The sequence below is a fragment of the Chelonia mydas genome, chromosome 6 (genome assembly GCF_015237465.2).
Source record: "Chelonia mydas isolate rCheMyd1 chromosome 6, rCheMyd1.pri.v2, whole genome shotgun sequence".
Taxonomy (NCBI): Eukaryota; Metazoa; Chordata; order Testudines; family Cheloniidae; genus Chelonia; species Chelonia mydas.
The window spans coordinates 25,639,710-25,660,380 of NC_051246.2; the positions used below are offsets into that span (position 1 = coordinate 25,639,710).

General features: G+C 40.0%; 1 protein-coding gene across 4 annotated transcripts in view; it reads right to left on the minus strand.

Annotated features, from left to right (window-relative positions):
- CHID1 (chitinase domain containing 1) overlaps window positions 1–20,671 on the minus strand; it is a 302,198-nt gene that overhangs the window by 57,000 nt on the left and 224,527 nt on the right. For 3 of the 4 annotated variants that reach the window (XM_037899597.2, XM_043547928.1, XM_037899596.2), the window contains exons 11-13: window positions 14,833–14,913; window positions 11,235–11,277; window positions 8,985–9,241 (exon numbers count right to left, since the gene is read on the minus strand). In XM_037899597.2, the coding sequence (XP_037755525.1) occupies window positions 9,143–9,241; window positions 11,235–11,277; window positions 14,833–14,913 (223 nt within the window). In that variant the 3' untranslated portion in view covers window positions 8,985–9,142. Of the gene's footprint in view, window positions 1–8,984; window positions 9,242–11,234; window positions 11,278–14,832; window positions 14,914–20,671 lie in introns of those variants that run through there. The other variant, XM_037899598.2, reaches the window with a different exon arrangement.

Sequence of the window (20,671 nt, forward strand, 5' to 3'; positions counted from 1 at the left end):
AGACCCTCCAGAGAATACCTGAGCCAGTATGGACTGGGGTGCACATCTACATTAAGATTCTTCGCCTAAGAGGAAGAGAAATCATTCCCCTTCCTATGGTCCCCCAAAGAAGAGATAACCCATAAACCAGACTGGACTGCCCCAGAGCGTGGAGAGATTCCTCCTCCATGTCTAGGAGGGTGCAGATTAGCACTGAGTCTTCCTGTATGCAGGACAGAACCAGGCCATTAACCCACTCGCTGGTACCGAGGCATGATCAATAAGACTCCGTAGTGTTGACTCTGGTTAAGCCCTAGGGGCATCTGTTGAGTCCAGTACCGATGACAGTGATGTTGGCAACAACAGTCTCCACACTATCGATATACCAGGAAGCAGTGGACTAGTCAAGGCTTTCTGTTCCATTCATTCAAGAGCATTGGACTGTGGTGACCTTGTCTTCGATGTCACTCATGGCCCTGTACCACTGACGACTGACTTACCAGTGTCGACACCATCATCTACACCACCTCATACTCAAGGCCCTGGGTTTCAGTTGGCTTCCTGTTCAGTAATGAGGGGACTGCCGGTGCAGATACTAACTTCAGTACTGACGACAATTCAGGCGCAGACCACATCTGCGGGTCTGGTATCAACTTCATCTTCAGCACTGATGCCCACTTCAGTACTGTAAGCAAGTCTGATGCCTTCAACTGTTCCATAGTGGTGCTGATGAGCACGTGTTGGACTGTGGATGATTCAGGCCATTTGTTAATTCCACCTGGTGTGGCTCCTCTTCTACCACCAAACTACTTGGAAGAATCTTCAGGATACAGTGCAAAGATGTCTCCCTCTCCCTTCACCTTCCTGGTACTGTTTTTGGAGCTAGTTGAGGCCACCTGGAGATCAACCATTGCTACCAGGATGGGTACTGCTCCCACAGTAGGGACAAAGATTCCTGACCCAGCTCCTGCTGGTCACCAGCGCTGCACCTCTACCCACAACAACTTCCTTGAAATCCCTGGGAGGCTCCTTAGTCTCCGAGGTCCCCATTGTCTGCTCATTCCAGAGTCAGATCACCTGTTCTTCTGGTTGTGCCTGCGCCACCTGTGGGGGAGGGCCTTCCTCTGACCTCATGCAACCTGTACCCTTGGTGAGGTCAGATATATTCCCCAAAGAGGTTCCACTTCCCCCTTCTTCCTCTTCACCAGATGCTGCTGTGGTGCCTCAGTCTTCATTTCCAGTACTGGAGGATTTTAAATCATATCATGGCCTCCTGAGACAAATGGCATTGTTAATGGGTATTCAAGCTGAATTTGTTCTGGAGAACACCCATAAGTTAGTGGACATTCTTCAATCCTCAGCCTCCAAGAGTCTCTTTCCCCCACCATAAATGAAGCAATACTGGAGCTTGCAAAATCTCCGTGGAATACCCTAGAGTCTAGAACACCCACAGCTAAACGTACTCACAAGAGTTATTATGTCCCCATGCAGAGTTTCTAGTTTTTTCCTCTCACATCCACTGCTCAATTCCTTGGTTGTGACAGCAGCAAATGAGTGTGAACAGCAGGGGAGGTATAAATCTACGCCTAAGGACAAGGAGTCTAAAAGGTTATACTGGGGGAGGGGGGGAGATTTATTCAACCTCCTCACTACAAATGAGCTGAAAGTCATTGAACAAAACTGTAAACCCTGCATATGATGGAAACAACTTCAAGCCACAGGGTGCTGGCGCACTCCCAGTACCTCTAGTTCCAGCACTCCTGGTATCACTAGGTGGATAAGACTGCAAAATGTTGTATAGCACCAGGTGGCCAGTAGAGAACTTTTTCCTTTAATAAGGTGTCAGATGCCTCTATTCCAAATCCTTTAAATATAGATTCCTGCTAAGGAATGCAAGAGAAATTTACACATGGATCTTTCCATAATTATTAGAAACCCTAGAAAGTACACAAATGTCTTTCAATCATAATAGCCATTTGACATTTTGTGATCACAAAAACACTGCTCTGGTACGGAAATACACTATTGTTAGCAGTAAAATGTTGTTTCTGTGCATTAACACACTCTAGCACACCCCATCTAATATCTCACAGACGTGCAATAATTTCCTCTGACATCAAGTATACACATCAGATCTTTCCTCTTTAATACTTGCAACAAGCATAACGATGCTATTTTAGTCATGTAACATACCTCTCATATCCCAACATTGTCTCCCTCCACCTCCTCCTCAGTTGCAATATACATTTTCTTCCCACTTTATGTGTATAACAAATCTCCACTTTCATTAAAACGCTTGATGCATGTGCATAAGGGGAAGTCAGACAGTCTGTTAAAACTTACTGCACATTCTCTCTTTGTATCACAATCCCTGGATCTAAAACAAATAATACTAAGGGTACAGTTCAGTCCTTGGGGTTTTTAAATTGTTAATAACCTTCTTAAATTGTTCTCTCAAGGTATGAGATTAGTCAATCTCCTCTGTGGAGCTGCAGCCTTGTATTCAGCTACAATCTCTGAATTGTTTTAAATGTAGTAAGAAGGAATTAAATGGAATTTGAAACCCTGGCACATTGCTTAAAAATGAAAGTCCATAAAAAACAATTCCAAACCAATAACAAAAGTCATTTAATTCCAATAAAAAGTTTTGAGTTAAAAAGTGAAAGCAGCATGAAAAGGACTGATATAATAGATGACCATTTAGTGTTATTTTAAAGAGGTAATTGAATAAAATGCTTTGTTACATTAACTTAAGCTAATGATACCAGCAGGTTACTGAGTTCTTTGGAAAAAAAAAAGTCTTTGCTCTTGGGCTGTATCTATACTAGAACTGCAACTGCAATTGCAACATCCTAGAGAACCCGTTACGCGCAGTGTGTCCAAACAGAAGTGCTTGCAGTGGGGCATTGCAGTGGGGCACAGGAGTGGACACCACTTAGGTGTTTGCATTTGCCAGCCTTGTCTACACTGACTTTTCTGAAAATCTCCAGCTGGTGCATCTCCTGTTCTGGTGCTAGCACTAGTGCACACTGGCCAGGGCACCTTAACCTCTGTATAGTCCAATCCTGCTCACAGCAGGACCTGATAACAGTATAGTAACACCACCAGTGTCTGGTCTACAGTATTGCTCCCACCATCACGACAGAAATGGCTGGAAATATACAGAAAAAAGATCAGTGTGGATGTAGCTGCTCTGAGCAAGGCTAACCTGGAGCACTGTATCCAGTTCTGGGCAAACTGGAGAAAATCAAAATGTGGGTTCTTGGGTTGCTAAAGTTTGAGAACCGCTGGTCTAGATTATACTTAGTTCTGCCCTGAGTGCAGGGGACTGGACTAGAAGACCTCTCAAGCTCCCTTCCAGTCTATGATTCTATAACCCATTGTTACATCCACCACTATATCACTGCAGTGACAGGTGGGACAGGAAAAGCAAACATTGCAGAGGCAGTGGTACAATCGCTCCTCCCAGCGTAATCCCACAATGCTCCGAAATACTTGAACAGCACAGCATACTGGCACTCTGACTACCAAACCACTCAGCTACTGACTGCATGCAGACCCAAGAGAACCAAAAGGATTGCATGGATTGTCCTGACTTTGTCAATATTCCAGTACCCAACCAGAGGACACAAAGGTATAATAAAAATGAAATTTTAATAGGATTTCCTTAAAACTTCTGAACCCTTCTGTCCCACAAGGATTCACCCCCACCCCCCAAAAAAATCAAAGGTTCAAATCAATGGTTAGATGAGGACAGAGATTCAGCCCCCAATACTTTGCTGTACATTGCAGAGACTGCCAGTTTATTACCTCAGCAGTATCTCCTACACAATTAATTCAGCTCTACAGCAAGGCTCATCTCCCCCACTAACTGCAAGTATATCCACTTATCTCACAATGATGCCCTGCACCCCTCAGAATCCTTTGCTCAGCAATATACCTGACTCAAGGCCACACGGCATTAGGTGGCGGACAGGAGGTCCCTGGGGTGTATGGAAGGGCATGCGCTACTCCCATCTCTACATCATGAGAAATACAAGAGAAAAAGAATCCATTAATGCAACTGCAAACAAACAAAACCGCACAAGAAATTCAATATAAAAAATGACAAATGTATTGAGTAAATAGTGAAAAAGTATAGATTCAAGCTTACCTCCTTGAGCAGAATGGGTGGTAGTGCTCACTACAGTGCCTCTAAGTTTCCAGATCCAAAGAAGCTGCTGGTGAAGATGCCACAGTATCGGGCAGGGCAAGAATATAGCCCCAGACTTTTATAACGTGTACACAGATCTTTGCACAAGGCAGAATATTTGAAGCAGCCAACCCAAACAAAAAATCACAAACGGGTACAAGCAGACACAACACACCATGGATATCAGGTACCTGCGCCAAACAACTGTACTGATGTAACTCATGTCTGCTTGGTGTGGTGCTCTGTCCCCCTCTAGTGGCGGTTAGATCAGCCAGAGATCGATAAGCCTTGGCTAACAGAGGTGTGATTTTTAGCTCAGGCAGCAGAAGCTCATGAATTAAGCTCAAGAGGTCCCAGGTTTGAACCCAGTTGCCAACAACTGGGGTCTAACGCCATTACACTTAGAATGACAGAATAGGTGCAACAACCCACATATCTTCCATTGTGTTCACCAGAGATAGTGTGGCTAGCATGTAGACACACTATTCTGCAATTATTTCCATTTCTTTAATACCAAACAGCTTTGCGTAAACAAAATCAGAAGAGTTAATCTTCTAGGGCATCAATACTCTGAAAATGGTATTAACATTTTCACATGAGCTCAAGTGCCTCTCTCTTCAAGAGAGATACGGGTAGGTAAAACCCTGGAAATGTGGCCTACAAGGCTTAGAGAGCTGAGCATTCTTATGCAGAGATGCAGTTTTAAAAATTAATTCTGTATTCTGTGTTCCTACACAAAATAATTGCTAAGTCTTACCACGATTGTGTCCTTCCTTTAACTGAGCACATTGACTGCATCAAAATTTGGACATCCCAGTACCATGTGTAGGTAACTGACCAGTTGATTCCTGGTTCTCTTGCAGATACTGAGATTCTATCCAGGTACAACACTGATGCCTATGTTTGAATTTGAATATTTCTCATCAATGTGTTAAACCACTATTGTTAGTTTCACACAAGTTTTGATGACAAGGGTCAATCATCTTTCAGGGATAAGCCCGCAGGTCATCAAGTTTAAAAGAATTCATTAGCAGGGATTTTGCTCTTGATGGAAAGACGACAGCTGGCCAAAAGATATTTTTTCGTGAATTCTGCACCAGCGGCAAGTGTTCCTTGGGGCAGAAGTAAAATTTTTTTTTTTTTTTTTTTAAAGAAAATGCTAAGACAAAGATACAAGTGCTAAGACAAAGGTACAAGTCCACGAGGGGAAATTGCCTTGGAGATATTTAGGTTACAATGTAAATGTAGTGGTTCTTGAAATTTGCTTCAGCCAATTCCTCAAAAATGTAATCACCAAACCAGATAAAAAAAAGGTTCAGTACATTTTAATAAAAGCTGGTGCTTACACGTGAGAAAGCGCAGAACACAGGGACTCTAGATGCTGGAAAGTCAGTACAGGTTTATTCCACCCATCGCTTTTAAGAAGATCTGTTTGATTCACTATGAAAATATTGCACATATTTTTCTATTAAAGACATAGTTTATTTTCATTTTACTTGCACCCAAGTACATATTAAAATATATCCTGAAAAACCAAGGGATTGATTGGCAAAGACTGACACAACGCAGTTCATTGGTTTGAACATAACACTTACCTTCCATACATATTTTTGTAAAGTAACTTTTTGTATAGTTATAGTCATAATAAGACATTCAAGTGTCTGCTTGTAGCACTTAGGTTTAGGTTAAGTAGGTGGGACTGAATATTCTATTTACCCCCTGGTCACTTTCTGCATAAAAGCATTAACTGAATGCTGCTTCTTTTTTTCTATTGAAGAAACAATTGACATACAGGTGATAGCTGTTCCAACACAGCCGATCTTGAAATGCCAGTAGATTGCCACTCACTGAGACACAGAGATGCACACTTACATAAATGTTTCTGCCGATAGGTTACACAAGGCCCAGTTTTGGCTTTGGTGGCAATCATCTTTGCTTCACAACGATATCAGAAATTGTTGAAGAACTGTTATGTTGATGACTCAATGAAATAATTAAACTTGGGGTAGTCCAAAAATTAACTCGATAAAGAGAGAGGCTATAAAATATTTAGGCTGCGATCAGTCTCTTAAGCTGCAGGAGAAGTGGAACCCAGCCATACTGCGCTCTTTTGTTTGACTGAAGGCAAAAACAATTGCACTGTATACTAATCAGAATTGTAATCTCTAATGACAAGACACTCCCCAAAGTCCTAAGGAAATAACCAGAAGAGATTGTAGTTAAGCTTCCAATGAACAGTCATTACAGACAGATACAAAAAAAGGCTGACAGCCCACAATACAAACTGCAAATGCTATTCTCTATCATCATACAAACCCTAAAAAAAGCTAATGACATTTCATTAAGTCTTGTTTAAATTTGAAGAGTGGTTCGAAGGTTTTTCTCCTCCCATCACCCTTCACTTCACATTGTCCCCTTCCCCCCCTCCCAACTTCCTTACCTAGAAGAATGGCCACTTCACCTTGTGGTGCAACAGATGTTACTTATTTTAATGGGAACAAAGGATTTCTAAATTGGGTCAACCACTGATTCTATAGGTCCAATATCCCTGCCCCCACAAAGCATACGTAGCCAATACATGCTTCCAAGAAAGAAGAACCGTCTATGCCCCCACAGAGCAAATACTGTTTAATTCTATACATGTGGAGGAGGAAATCCCTCAGCCACATTAGGAGTCAGTTTACTTGTTGCCTTTAAAATAAAAAACAAACATTCATTCATTTAACTATACTGCATGGGGGTAAATTTTAGTACTGAAAAGACGTTCATATTAATGAAAGATTGTACCTTTGCCTCCTTCTTCTGGTGTATTATTTATAAAACACCATAAATGTACAAGGCACCTTAGAGATAAAAGGCAACATCTGTGGCCTGAAGCACTTACACTATGCATGGTTCTAACTACAAAGTGCACTTCTCTTCTGGTGTTTATTTGTCAAGATATAACCAGGGTTAGTTTGATCTTTCTGTCACGGAGAGGCGTTCATTCCATCTGCAAGGAAGGGGAGGACAGTTCATCGAAACATGCAGCTCAGCTGGAAGACAGATGTGACACTTGAGCTTCACAGCAAACAAACAAGGAATATAAAAGAAGGCAATGAAAACAATGTGGAAAGAAAAAAATATATACATTGACCACTGCCATGAGTGGAGCTGAAATATTGTTTACTTCCCCATACTCCAATTTTGAAAGTTCTAGCTAACCAGCCTAAAAATATTGCATCCTCCAATTTTGAAAGTTCTAGCTAACTAGCCTAAAAATATCCGTGCATCTCACAATACAACCTGTTACAATTTTTATTTATCATTTGAGTGCTGAAACAAAACAGCTTTGTAATCCCATTGAAAGGAGGAAAAGAGTGGAATTAAATTCATTTGCTATTCTAGATCCTATTGCCAATATTACTTTAAATTGCTTTTGACTGAACCAGAAACTTCAGGTTAACTGAACAAGAGGATTCAAAAAGCAAATTACCTCGGTACTAATGGCAAGGAAGAAAGATCCCTGATTAGTAAACCCTGTTGGATTCTTTACAGTGTTAAGAGTTGAGAGATGCCAGAACTAAATCAGAGAGGTGAAAATCAATAGGGTTTTAATCAGTGGTGGATTACAGTGGGATTTATTTCCTTGAAACCAGCGGGAGTAGATAAATCCCACACTGAGATTAATTACTAGCAAGGGAGGTGATGGGGAAGTAGAGCAGTTATCTTCGTGAGAGCTATGAGCGGCAAGAAGAACATCAGTAGATCTATAGGGATCTCTACAGACGATCAATATTCCCCCTTCAAATTCTCAGCACTTCCTTTTTAGCTTCCTACAAGGCATCTCATATTAGTGCATGTTTTATTAAATACACAGGACTTGTGAAACTTGTAAGTGTGAATCACTATCTTGGAAGGGGGAGGGGGTTAAATAAAAAAGATCAATTTTTATGTCTTTTAAGAAGGTTAGGTGGTCAAGTATTACAGCAAAAGCAGTCGCAACGAACGGACAGATCATATTTTAAGAGGTCCCCTCTGCAGGCTTCCCAAAGCACAAACAAGTTGGATTAATGATTTACAGCCTTATTTTGAAAGGGGTTGAGCGCCCACTGAAGTCAATGGGACACACAGAGGTGCATCTTTGAAAATCACATCATGAGTGCTTAGCCATTTAATTTTATTCACTTCCCAAGTGCATTTTTAAGGCCTTTGGTGCTAGAAGTTAGGATTTCCTCAAATTAAGGACTAATGCAAAACACATTACTACAAAGTGACCCATCCAGCAGGTTAAGGATAAGACAGCAGTCAGACAACCCTCTGGTGAACAACATGTAACTTTAGAACCAAGTCCAGAATAAAAAAATACCATGGTTTTGAGTTACTTAAGGGATTTGCTAAATACAGAAAACAAACAGAATAAAGTGCTGTTAGTCAGTGTTTGATTCTCTACCAGCCTGGCAGAAATGTATTAATTTTTTTCCCTTTCAGTTTTATGCCTACCTTGCCATTACATAAAGACCAATACCTGTTTACAAATGAGATCTTGTACAAAATCTGAGACACTACATTTGCCATGCACAAACCAGACAGGTAGGTCCATTCACTTACTTCTCCGATTACCAATGATAGATGAGACATCTACATCTTAAACATGGGTCAGAAGGATTAAACTGTCGGTGTTATTTCCTTCTACGTGATAGTCCATGAAAACTATGAGAAGTCTAGTGTTCCCTTGATGGTGGTCTATTTTAATGACTGTATAAAGCAAAGGTTAGAGGCACAACTTTTGCTTCAGTGCATTTTCTCAAACACAACCATGTGTTGCAAGCTGTACAGTAATTCAGAACAGGTTCTTTATTGGGAACATACAAATTCCATACAGATTTCATATAAATTACAAAAAAAAAACCATCTTCCCAGAAATACCTCACTTAATTGAATGTGCAGTCTCTGTGAAGCAAATGAAGTCTCTCCAATTAGTCTGCAATTTTAAAGCAGATCATAAAAATAATCCAAGCCTTGTCCCAGCTCCCAGATGGCTATTCCAGTCCCCAGTTCCTTTGCAAGTTCTAAGCGCAATTGGATGGACTAAGAAAAGGATAGAGAAAATAATCAGTTTTTGCTGAATACAAACATTAGGAACTGCATGCAGCCCTCTCTTTTTAGCACTAGATACAATGCATAACAAATTTTTTTGTTTAATTATTTATTTCTTAGGCCCAGATGCCTGGAGACTATAGTTTCAAGTATTCACTGGTCAATAAGTGCAGAGCCAGTTTAGTCCTACCAGTTAGGGCATTTTTTAATGCATCAGCCTAGTATATGCTGACTAACTGGACATACAGAACAGCCTTGAAGTAAACAATATTCTGAACTATGCACTGAAGTATTTTTATTTGGGCTATCACTTACACAGTGTACTGCAATGCACAATTCGAAAACTGTGTCACCAGGAATTTCAACTCTCCCAAAAGTCTTAAACCAATTAACACAACTTGTCATGTCGCAAATATTCTGTGTTTACAGAATGTCATCTCCAACCCAAGGCCATTCTTTTCATCTTTCAGGGCAAATTCACACAGAAAATTACATCTTAAAGGGATACTGTCAGGCTAGTATTTAAGAAAAAAATTATAACAAAAACCCAAACCAAACAAAAACAACAACAACAAAAGATTCCTTATCTATGTTATAACCACAATTTTACATTATTACAAATGAAAGAATTTTAGCAATTTTATGTTTGGTATTTCTCTCAGCCTGGACAAATCAAGATAGTATTTTTCTAGTCCACTTTCAGATTCTCTTGCACTAGTGCAATGCTGCAAAGTTTGAACTGCAAACACTACAGGAAAGCGTTTAAAACTTGTTCTTATTGGAATTGGAAAAATCAGGAATATATCAGTTTGTCTTGGGGTTTGTGGCTGTTTTTTACAAAATCTGAATGAGTCAAAATTTGGGCGGACAAGATACCTATAACTACCCAATTAAGATGAAGATGAAGAAACTGGGTTGTGAGGGGGGAAGCTAAAAGACAATTTGGTGTCACTAGCCGATTTAACTGCTTTTATATGAGTGATTTTTCAGCTTTGCTTCAGTGTAGAAATCTCTCTAAACCTTTCATTACAGCCTGTTAAAAATGGAAGGAAAATTCTATTTACACGTGTATAAATACACCAATTGCCACAGTACAGCATCTACTATTCAAAGATGAAAGAATACTCGAAAGAATTCTCCAAAAAAATTAGAGGAATTATGTTCAAAACCCAGATGGAGTCTACCAATAGTGCGATAAAAGCATTCTGCAAGACCCAGGAAAATGTAGCAGGACAACTTCCAGTGCAATCTGTCTTTGCTAAGGTGCAGCTACCCTGGGGTTTACAGCACTTCCCCACGTGGCTCCACCAGTACTAGCAAGGAAGAATTTAACACAGTGAAACACTTTCACATCCTGTCTACATTAGGGCCAATGGTGGGAAAGGTGCTCATGAGGCTGAAAGGAACATTCCTCTCCCACTTACATAATGCGGGCTTCTGATGGATTCATAATGGTTGAGTCATTTACAATTTGGCACTTTCTTTTCTAAGCTTAATATACTTTCATTATAAGCTCATTTTCCATTCCACTTGATTCTTCAAGTCCTGTTTCTAAGGTTTGTCCACACATAGACTTAATGCACAGCAAGCTGGGGTGTAAATCTATAGCGCACTAGTCTGCCGCATGCACTAACTGGTGGTGTGTGGAGCCCGATACTGTGCGCTAAAAGCTCCCTAGTACACTTTGCGCTACATTTCTCTCTGTTTAAAATAGCAATAGAGGACAAAGCACTTCGGGGAACTTTTAGTGCGTACTAGCAGGGTCCACAATAGTGACTCAGTGTGCAGCAGGCTAGTAGACTGTAGATTTACACTCAGCTAGCTGGGGACTAACTCTCCACATGGAGAAGCCCTAAGTTGATGTGGGAGAATCTAGTGACAGAGTGGCCTCTTGTACAAAAACGCAAGGAGGCAAAGCAGTACCCACCATCTTCCCTCTTTTTCTCTTATCCCCTTCTCATCAGAAGAAGGGACATAGACATACCTTTAATGTTGGGTAGAAGACAACATGCTTCCCTCCTTTACTTCTGCAAAGCACAAGAAGAAAATAGTCACTCACCTTTTTGACATTGGGGTGGGTATATTTTATGAGGTTTTTCAGCTGACAGAGGTTAAAGTAAGTTTCTTTTTTTTTTTTTCCTCCAGAAAAGATTTGAGAAACCTGAGTTTTTATTGTGAATTCTATTGGTGCTAAAAATGAGAGAACACAGTACTATTAGCACCCAAGAGTTAATATGAAAATAGAAAGTCAGTCCGAGGAAGGGAGCTTTGTATAATGATTTGCAGAAGTAACCTTTGATTCTTTGCATGTTACACAAACGATCTCCAGGATATGTGCGCTGTTTAAAGATTTATGATGTGATACAGTATTTCAGTGTCTTTCCATGTAGGTTGGTCTCTTCTTAGGCTATGTCTACACGACAGCTGGGATCAATGCTCTGAGATCGAGCATTGTCGAATTAGCGGGTCTAGTGAAGACCTGCCAAATCGACAGCAGATCGCTCTCCAGTCGACCCCTGTACTCTACCCCCGACGAGAAGAGTAAGGTAAATCGATGGGAGAATTTCTCCCATCAACCCCACGTGGTGTAGACCCCGTGATAACTCGAACTAAGGTATGTCAACTCCAGCTACGTTATTGACGTAGCTGGAGTTGCGTAGCGTAGGTCATCTTACCGTGGTAGTGTAGACATAGCCTTAGCAACTGAAGACATGCAATATATTCCCAGATGATATACTTCACTAGTGAAGCATATTTTCTGTTCCGGATCATATTAACATTCACCCTAGCTAAACCTCTGTAAAGTGGAAGTGGGGATGGGAAGAGGCTAATTCTTTCCTGTAGCTTGGCTAAACCAGTGCAGACAGGATGATCCTCACAGTTGTCAATCAGGCAGCTGGCAGCAAGTCAGGAAGAGAAGGATTTTCAGGCCCACTGTACTCTCTGATTGATTCTCACTTCCAAAAGGCTCACAGATAAGAACGTTCAAAGAACAGATTCCAAACTTAGGTTATGTAGTGTTGACTATATTCCCCTTGACCCAAGTTTGATTTGCCAGGGGCTGCCCTGGAAGGGTGACTGAACTGAGTTAAATCATGCCATTGCGCCAACCATTCAAGTACAGGATCTCAGATTTGCCTTTTGAGAGCAAGCCTCCATCTTCAGGTGCCAAAACTACTGCAAAAGAAAGGACTTCTATACAAACATTTAGTTAGAGGCATGCTGGGGTGTTATTATATCCCATGCTAGTCTGCTGCAGACTAACCTCAAAGCACATTAGCTCAAAGCACATTAATGACCTGTTACTACCCATCAACAGGGTCCACACAGAGCAGATTCACACCCCAGCATCCACAAGCTAGTTTTCATGGAGACAAACCCTCAGTCTTCAGTTGGACTTTGCACGCAGAAGTTGTAAACACAGATCATTGTTTACTGATTTTTTACGCAATACAAGAAAAATGTAACTGTTTGACATAGAATCATAGAATATCAGGGTTGCAAGGGACCTCAGGAGGTCATCTAGTCCAACCCCCTGCTCAAAGCAGGACCAATCCCCAATCAAATCATCCCAGCCAAAGCTTTGTCAAGCCTGACCTTAAAAACTTCTAAGGAAGTAGATTCTACCACCTCCCTAGGTAACGCATTCCAGTGTTTCACACCCTCCTAGTGAAAAAGTTTTTTCTAATATCCAACCTAAACCTCCCCCACTGCAACTTGAGACCATTACTCCTTGTCCTGTCCTCTTCTACCACTGAGAACAGTCTAGAACCATCCTCTCTGGAACCACCTCTCAGGTAGTTGAAAGCAGCTATCAAATCCCCCCTCATTCTTCTCTTCTGCAGACTAAACAATCCCAGTTCCCTCAGCCTCTCCTCATAAGTAATTTCAAAACAGCATACCAAAGAGTTCAAAATGAGAGATGACAGATCAGAGGCCTTCTCTTACAGAGTTACAGAAAAAATTCAAAAACTAGTCATTTAACTATTAAATATCATTAAACCTCCTGCATGGTGTCCTTTTCAGAGAAAGTATAACCAACAAATGCAGAAGATTATGTATATATCTATTTGAGCAACACAAATCCACATCTATATATTATTAATTTATCTTATATCAAAATTCCTCAAGAGGGAACAATTTTACAAGCTTCTTTAAATAAGGTAAAAAAACAAAAAAACTTTACACTCCAGTATGGCTGCACAGTTGCAGAAAGGCTGAGACAGGGCATGGATGATAGTGGGGAAGAGGTGCTGAAAATGGATTAAGTTCTGGTAAGGGGTGTATGTAGTCAGAAACCGAGCAAGGAAATACACAAGGAAGGCTACTGAGCCAGGGAAGCAATACCTGAGAGCTGAATTAGCTGATGAATCGCAACAATTCTGTCAGCTTCTCCTTGAGCAGCTGATTTGAGTTATGAAAAATATGGGGAATAATTCCTCACAGTTATATGCAAATTTGAAAAGTATCCTAAGTCTAAAAATGTGAGAGAAGTTTGTGGCAACCCTGGTGATTTAGCTTAAAAAAAAAGAAAAAAAAGTCAAACTGACAGGGCCACATTTAAAAAAAGGGAACATTTTAAAAAATGTTTTGCCCAAGAAGTTTCATGGGGAAAAAAAATCAATTGTTCACTGAAGAATGAAGATGCTTTTTTAATGCGAGGACAATGCATCACAAAATTTGCTTCATTCATTTATTTGAATTAGTGCATCTTATATAAATTATACTATATTAGAAAATATACTGATAGAATTTTGTAGAAGTAATGACACTTTGGTTATATTATCTTTGCCAAAAAGAGAGGATACACATGCAACTGATGGTCTATTACAAGGTTAACAAATTGGGGTTTAGCAAGATTTTTCTATTATTCCTTTTATCTGTTTAAAATGGTTTTCTTCTAGTATCAAGCACTTATTTATTCCTTTATTATGACAAAGGACAACAGCCTTATTTGTCCTCTACAACTTTTGTTATTTTGTACACCTCTTGATGCTCTTTTTAAGGCAGTTGTCTTGGTCTTTTTAGTTTCTCCAAATCCCTTTATGGCTCCTCATTTTTATTGCTCTTCACTGGGCCCAGTCTATTTCTGAGTCTGCTGTTCGACAGATCTTAACACTAAGGCTGAGTCTGCCAGGCTCTGTTATTCCTAAAGGTGTTGCTTGCATATAGATATAGATATATTTATATTTATATTTTTATATATATTTGTTTGTCAGACTTATGACAAACCACTCACCAGCTCAGAGGTTGCATCTCAGACTTTTGGTCTGACTGAGGCTTGACAGATAACTTAGGTGGGGATGCTCTGCATACCCAAAATACTTCTGAAGATCTGATCCACCAGACTTAAGTGCTAAAGTTTGTTTTAGCTACGTCTGTTACTTGATTCACCCTTCCCTGCCTCATCTCTCTCCCCTGAAACACTCTTTTATGTTCCTATTCACGGCTGACATAGCTGACAAACTGCAGACTCTCAGCATGCTGAATTCAGTCACATATTATAGAAGTAGTAATTCAGTGTTTATGGGACCCAGGCCCAAGAATATTCACAGAGCAGTAAGTAAATGACTGCCACTCACTTTTTGTATTCCAAAGAGTGTTCAGCTATTTGTTCATCCCAAACAATTTTCGGTTTGTTTTCCTTCAGGGTTTCAATGTACCTATAAATTAAAATCACAGGTATAAAATTAGTTTTATAATTATTCTAGAGAAAAGTTTAAACCATTAAAAGAATGTTAAAGCTACTTATCCATCCACGTGGCATATGTATAGAGCAGGCTGAATATTTATTAATAGTTTACTCAACAACATCCTTCATCAACCGTCTAATATATCCTTTCCAAACCAGTTTTTTTTCCAGCCCATTCAACCAGCTAAATAGATAGCCAAATATGCCATTTTTTAAAGCAACTGTTGAATTTACTCGTATACGTATTTTCATTATTCAACTATTATAGCATACCCACTCTGGTACTTGAGCACATTTGAGGTCTGTTTCTAGGACACTGACACCAGGGATTTCAACCAAATTCTCCCCAGTTAGCAGTACATAATATTTACCTATAGGCCCCTACCTCAGCAAAAAGATCAATCATTTAAGACTGCTACACCTTGCAGAAAGCCCATTTCCTAAAAGTGTAAGCTAGTTCTTTTCAAAATGAGCTGCTTGTATATGTACTGTGCTTCCTGTCAGCACAGAGTGCCATGGAAGACATTTTTCAAGTTTTGTTTTGTTCGATCCACTTGTTTGGGTACCATCCTTCAGAGAAATGACACACTTGCCATCTGTCACTGTTGGTGTCCTTCCAAGACAGGCAGAACCTAATCATGTCAAAATCTGAATGTGGAGTCCAAATCAAACCTGCTTCTTCAGGAAGGATTTATTTTATTCAAAAAGGGAGGATGGTCCGGCAGTGTGGGGGTTAACCTGGCACTTGGGAAACCCACATTAAACTCTCTACTCAGCCACAGACTTCCTTCCTATGTGACCTTGGGCAAGTCACTCAGTCTCTCTGTGTCTCAGCTCCCCATCTGTAAAATGGGGATATAGCATTCCCTATCTCACAAGGATGTTGTTAGGTCAATACGTTAAAGACTGTGAGACATTCAGATACTATGGTCATGGGACCTATATAATTATAATAGATATATATTTTCCTCTTGTATATCCTCCTGTCTCTTTTCAGCATGAATTTTCTTTGCCCGGAAGGCAGAACGTAACTTTTTAAATATATTTTCTGACTGGACACTGGAGTTGTTATTGACTGATAGTTCATCCCATTTCCAAGAGGCACTGCCTTCTTTCTACAGACAATCACAGATTTGAAATCAAATCCCCGCTTGCCAGTGCATCACCTTACAGTGGTCCCTGCAGATTAACCGAATAGGCAACAAGAGAGCAGAAAGGTGATGTTAATAAAGACTACTCTTATCCTGAATTTCTATTTCTGCAAGGTTGATTAAAACCATCTCTTCCATAACATAGGACTCATTATAGCAGAAATTTCTCTGCTTTGAACAACATTTACAGGGAAAAAATAGACTTTAAATCTTTTTATTTTTAAATACAAAGTTTCCATCACCCAAGTTCAAGATGGCATAACTGATTTCCATCAACCATTATCCTGACCTGTTAGTCCTGAAATCCCACCAAACTATACATTTAAAAGAAGAAAATGGTTCTTATTTCTGAGCTTGATAAAGATTTATTTCTCCCCTTTCTTCAAATATTATTCCAAATGCAATTACAGCATTCACTATCACACAGAATATTTCCATCTCTCTGCTGTGGTTTTCTGCTCATTTGTGCATTAGTACATAGCCGGTCTATGATTCAAACGGCATTTTTACAAGAGAAGGGAATTTAGTTTTGTCTGGTGCATTTCATGTTGAAGCGATCTCAAAGTGCTCCACAACATGACAGAGTGTGCTAGTTCAGGAACTGTCAGGAAACATACTGTAGTAGCTATTGTAAGGTCAGCAAGGGCTGATTTATACGGTAGTCTTGAACATTTAGTTTTTCACTGACAGGTAACATAGGACTAAGATCCTTGTTCTTTTTTGAAAAGTGCCATAGAATCTTGAACTTCCATTTGGATGATCATTAAACATGGGCATCAGAAAGCCAATTTTTCATATTTAAATTCCAGGACAGCACTTAGCACCTTGCCCCACTCCAGAACTGCGGCATTAATAGTTATAACAGCACAAGTTCTGGCTTAGGACTTGGACCCATGAGGATAAGGCCCAGAGACAAGTGCTACCAGCTAAGCCATGCTGATCCACATGGGTCTTCTTTTGTACATGCGAAGCTAGAATAACAAATTCTAATTTCTTTGCTAAAAATTCCAACAGCATTAAAGAGAGTGGTAAACACGCATGATTCTTTAAAACCAGAAATGTAACATATAGCAACCTTCACAGCCGTGTGTGTGTGTGTGTGTATGTGTATGTATTAGGGCTGTCAATTAATCACAGTTAACTCACGTGATTAACTAAAAAAATTAATCGTGATTAAAAAAATTAATCGCAATTCATCGCCATTTTAATCACACTGTTAAACAATAGAATACCAACTGAAATTTATTAAATATTTTGAATGTTTTTCTACATTTTCATATATATTGTATTGTGTGTTGTAATTGAAATCGAAGTGTACATTGCTTTTTATTACAAATATTTGCACAGTAAAAATGATAAACAAAAGAAATAGTATTTTTCAATTCACCTCATACAAGTCCTGTAGTGCATTCTCTTTATCGTGAAAGTGCAACTTACAAATGTAGAATTTTTTTTGTTACATAACTGCACTCAAACACAAAACAATGTAAAACTTCAATGCTTACAAGTCCACTCAGTCCTACTTCTTATTCAGCCAATCGCTAAGACAAACAAGTTTGTTTACATTTACAGGAGATAATGCTGCCCTCTTCTTATTTACAATGTCACCAGAAAGTGAGAACAGGCATTTGCATGGCACTTTTGTAGCCAGCATTGCAAGGTATTTACGTGACAGATATGTTAAACATTCGTATGCCCCCTCATGCTTCGGCCACCATTCCAGAGGACATGCTTCCATGCTGATGACGCTAGTGAAAAAAATAATGTGTTAATTAAATTTGTGACCGAACTCCTTGGGGAGAATTGTATTTCCCCTGCTCTGTTTTACTTGCATTCTGCCATATATTTCATGTTATAGCAGATTCAGATGATGACCCAGCATGTTGTTCATTTTAAGAACACTTTCACGGCAGATTTCACAAAACGCAAAGAAGGTACCGATGTGAGATTTCTAAAGATAGCTACTGCACTCGACCCAAGGTTTAAGAATCTGAAACACCTCCCAAAATCTGAGAGGGACTAGGTGTGGAGCATGCTTTCAGAAATCTTAAAAGAGCAACACTCTGACGCGGAAACTACAGAACCCAAACCACCAAAAAAGAAAATCAACCTTCTGTTGGTGACATCTGACTCAGATAATGAAAATGAACATGTCAGTCCACACTGCTTTGGACTGTTATCGAGCAGAACCAGTAATCAGCATGGACGTATGTCCCCTGGAATGGTGGTTGAAGCATCAAGGGACATATCAATCTTTAGCGCATCTGGCACATAAATATCTTGCGACGCCGGCTAAAACAGTGCCATGCGAATGCCTGTTCTCACGTTCAGGTGACATTGTAAATAAGAAGCGGGCAGCATTATCTCCTGCAAATGTAAACAAACTTGTTTGTCTGAGCGATTGGCTGAACAAGAAGTAGGACTAGATGGACTTGCAGGCTCTAAAATTTTACATTGTTTTATTTTTGAATGCAGGTTTTTTTGTATATAATTCTACATTTGTAAGTTCAACTTTCATGATAAAGAGACTGCAGTGCAGTACTTGCATGAGGTGAACTGAAAAATACTATTTTTTTTTACAGTGCAAATATTTGTAATCAAAAATATATATAAAATGAGCACTGTACACTTTGTATTCTGTGTTGTAATTGAAATCAATATATTTGAAAATGTAGAGAACATCCGAAATATTTAAATAAATGGCATTCGATTATTGTTTAACAGTATGATTAATCACGATTAGTTTTTTTAATTGCTTGACAGCTCTAGTGTGTGTGTGTGTGTGTGTGTGTGTGTGTATCTTAACACGCTATATGGTTAGCTATATAAGCCAAATGAGACGCACAACCATTTTTTTTTTTTTTAAACACAGTTGCTCATTAATGTGCTGCATTTACCACATACGGTGCAGACCTGCACTGAACATAATACTCCTGGGCTTCTCTGGGATGCTTATCGCCACAGTATGCAAGAGCTTCAGAAAAAGTAATGAATTTATCTTCACAACAACAGTAAGGTAAGTAGTATTATTCCCATTTTAGAGACAGGGAAACAGGTCACAAAGATTAAGGCCAAAATTGTCAAAACTGTCCACTAGTTGTGGGTGCCCAACTTGAGAAACACAGGACCTGATTTTTCACAGTATTTATCAAGTACAATAGAAATGCTATGTTCAAAGCACAGCTATGACTACCTTCAGTTGCAGTTGAGAGTGCTCAGCACTTCCACAAGTCAGACTTCAGATGTCTCAAACTGGCCATCCAGAAAATGAGATCATCTGTGAAAAGTTTGGTTTAAATGACTTGCGCAGCACCCGATAGAAACTCTGACATACAGACGGATATAATCCAATTCTCCAAGACAGATTTCAACTGCCCTAACCCAGATACCATCCCCTCTCTTCCTGCAGCCCCCTGCCTCATCTGCTACTCCACTTGTGCAACAAACGAGGCAGAGCTTTTTGGGGAGGAAAGGTTGCTTTGTTTTTATATATATTTTTTTTTAAACAGACAACAGCTTCACTCACAATGCAAACCTGATTCATCCCCAGAGCCCAGTCCATCCTGTATACTGAATGGGGCATGGGTCCTGGAAAAAAAATTTGTGATCTGAAATTAAAGACTATCATGATTCACACACACGGGTCACAGTTTTTTAGTATATGGTTTTCAAAGTTAAAAAAACTGAAAAAATTAAATTCCATGACATGGAACCAAACTGACCCCATATGGGTCAGCAGCAGAGTTGGAACCCTCAGATCCACAGCATATACCTATCTACCACTTGAGCTAACTGATTAACTGGTAGAGGATAACAGCCTACTATTGCTACCTAGAACTGCCATTAGAAGGAGGATGAGAAAATTTGCCAATAGGTTTCTCGACTGTTTTCTAGCCAGCAGCAGAATCCTGGATTCTGTTCCAGGTTCTGGAGGGGAGTGTTCTCTAATGGGTAGAAACATTTCTGCCCATCCCTTAGCATGCCTCTCCCTGCAGCCTTCTATCCTTGTCCCACCTGTTCCTTTCCCCACTCTCACCTCTGGCCTGACGCCTCTCTGTTTCTATCCCCCCAACATGCTCCCCTTTTGCTATTCCCTCTCTAACCTGCTTGAGTTACAGTTCCTGGCACCAGAGCAGCCCCTGGAAACCATAGGAAAATTACAAAGTCCCATTCAGCTGCTGCAATCCTGATCTGAAGTACACTCAGTGCAGACTGAGCAGCCAGAACTTGGAGGGCAACCTCTAACAAAGTTCTACTGAACATGTGCAAATGAAAAATGTGGGTGGATTTTCATGGAGACAGCAAAAGACATCTGACCCCTTCATGAGCACCTTGCAAATTTCAAGTGCCTGCTCCAAAGCATGGAGCTGCCAGAGTGCCTTCCCAGCTATGAATTTAACCTTAGCAAAACAGTGCGTTTTCCCCCAAGCCTCGTTCTCTGAAATGAACTGTTAAAAGATCAGCGTACGGCAGGCCCTGGAATGGAAAATTTCAGCCTGAGCAATTAAAAGCTTTATGAAGTTACGAACTACTCAAAACACGTTCATATAATGGAACGTTGGGCAGCTTTGAAGACAT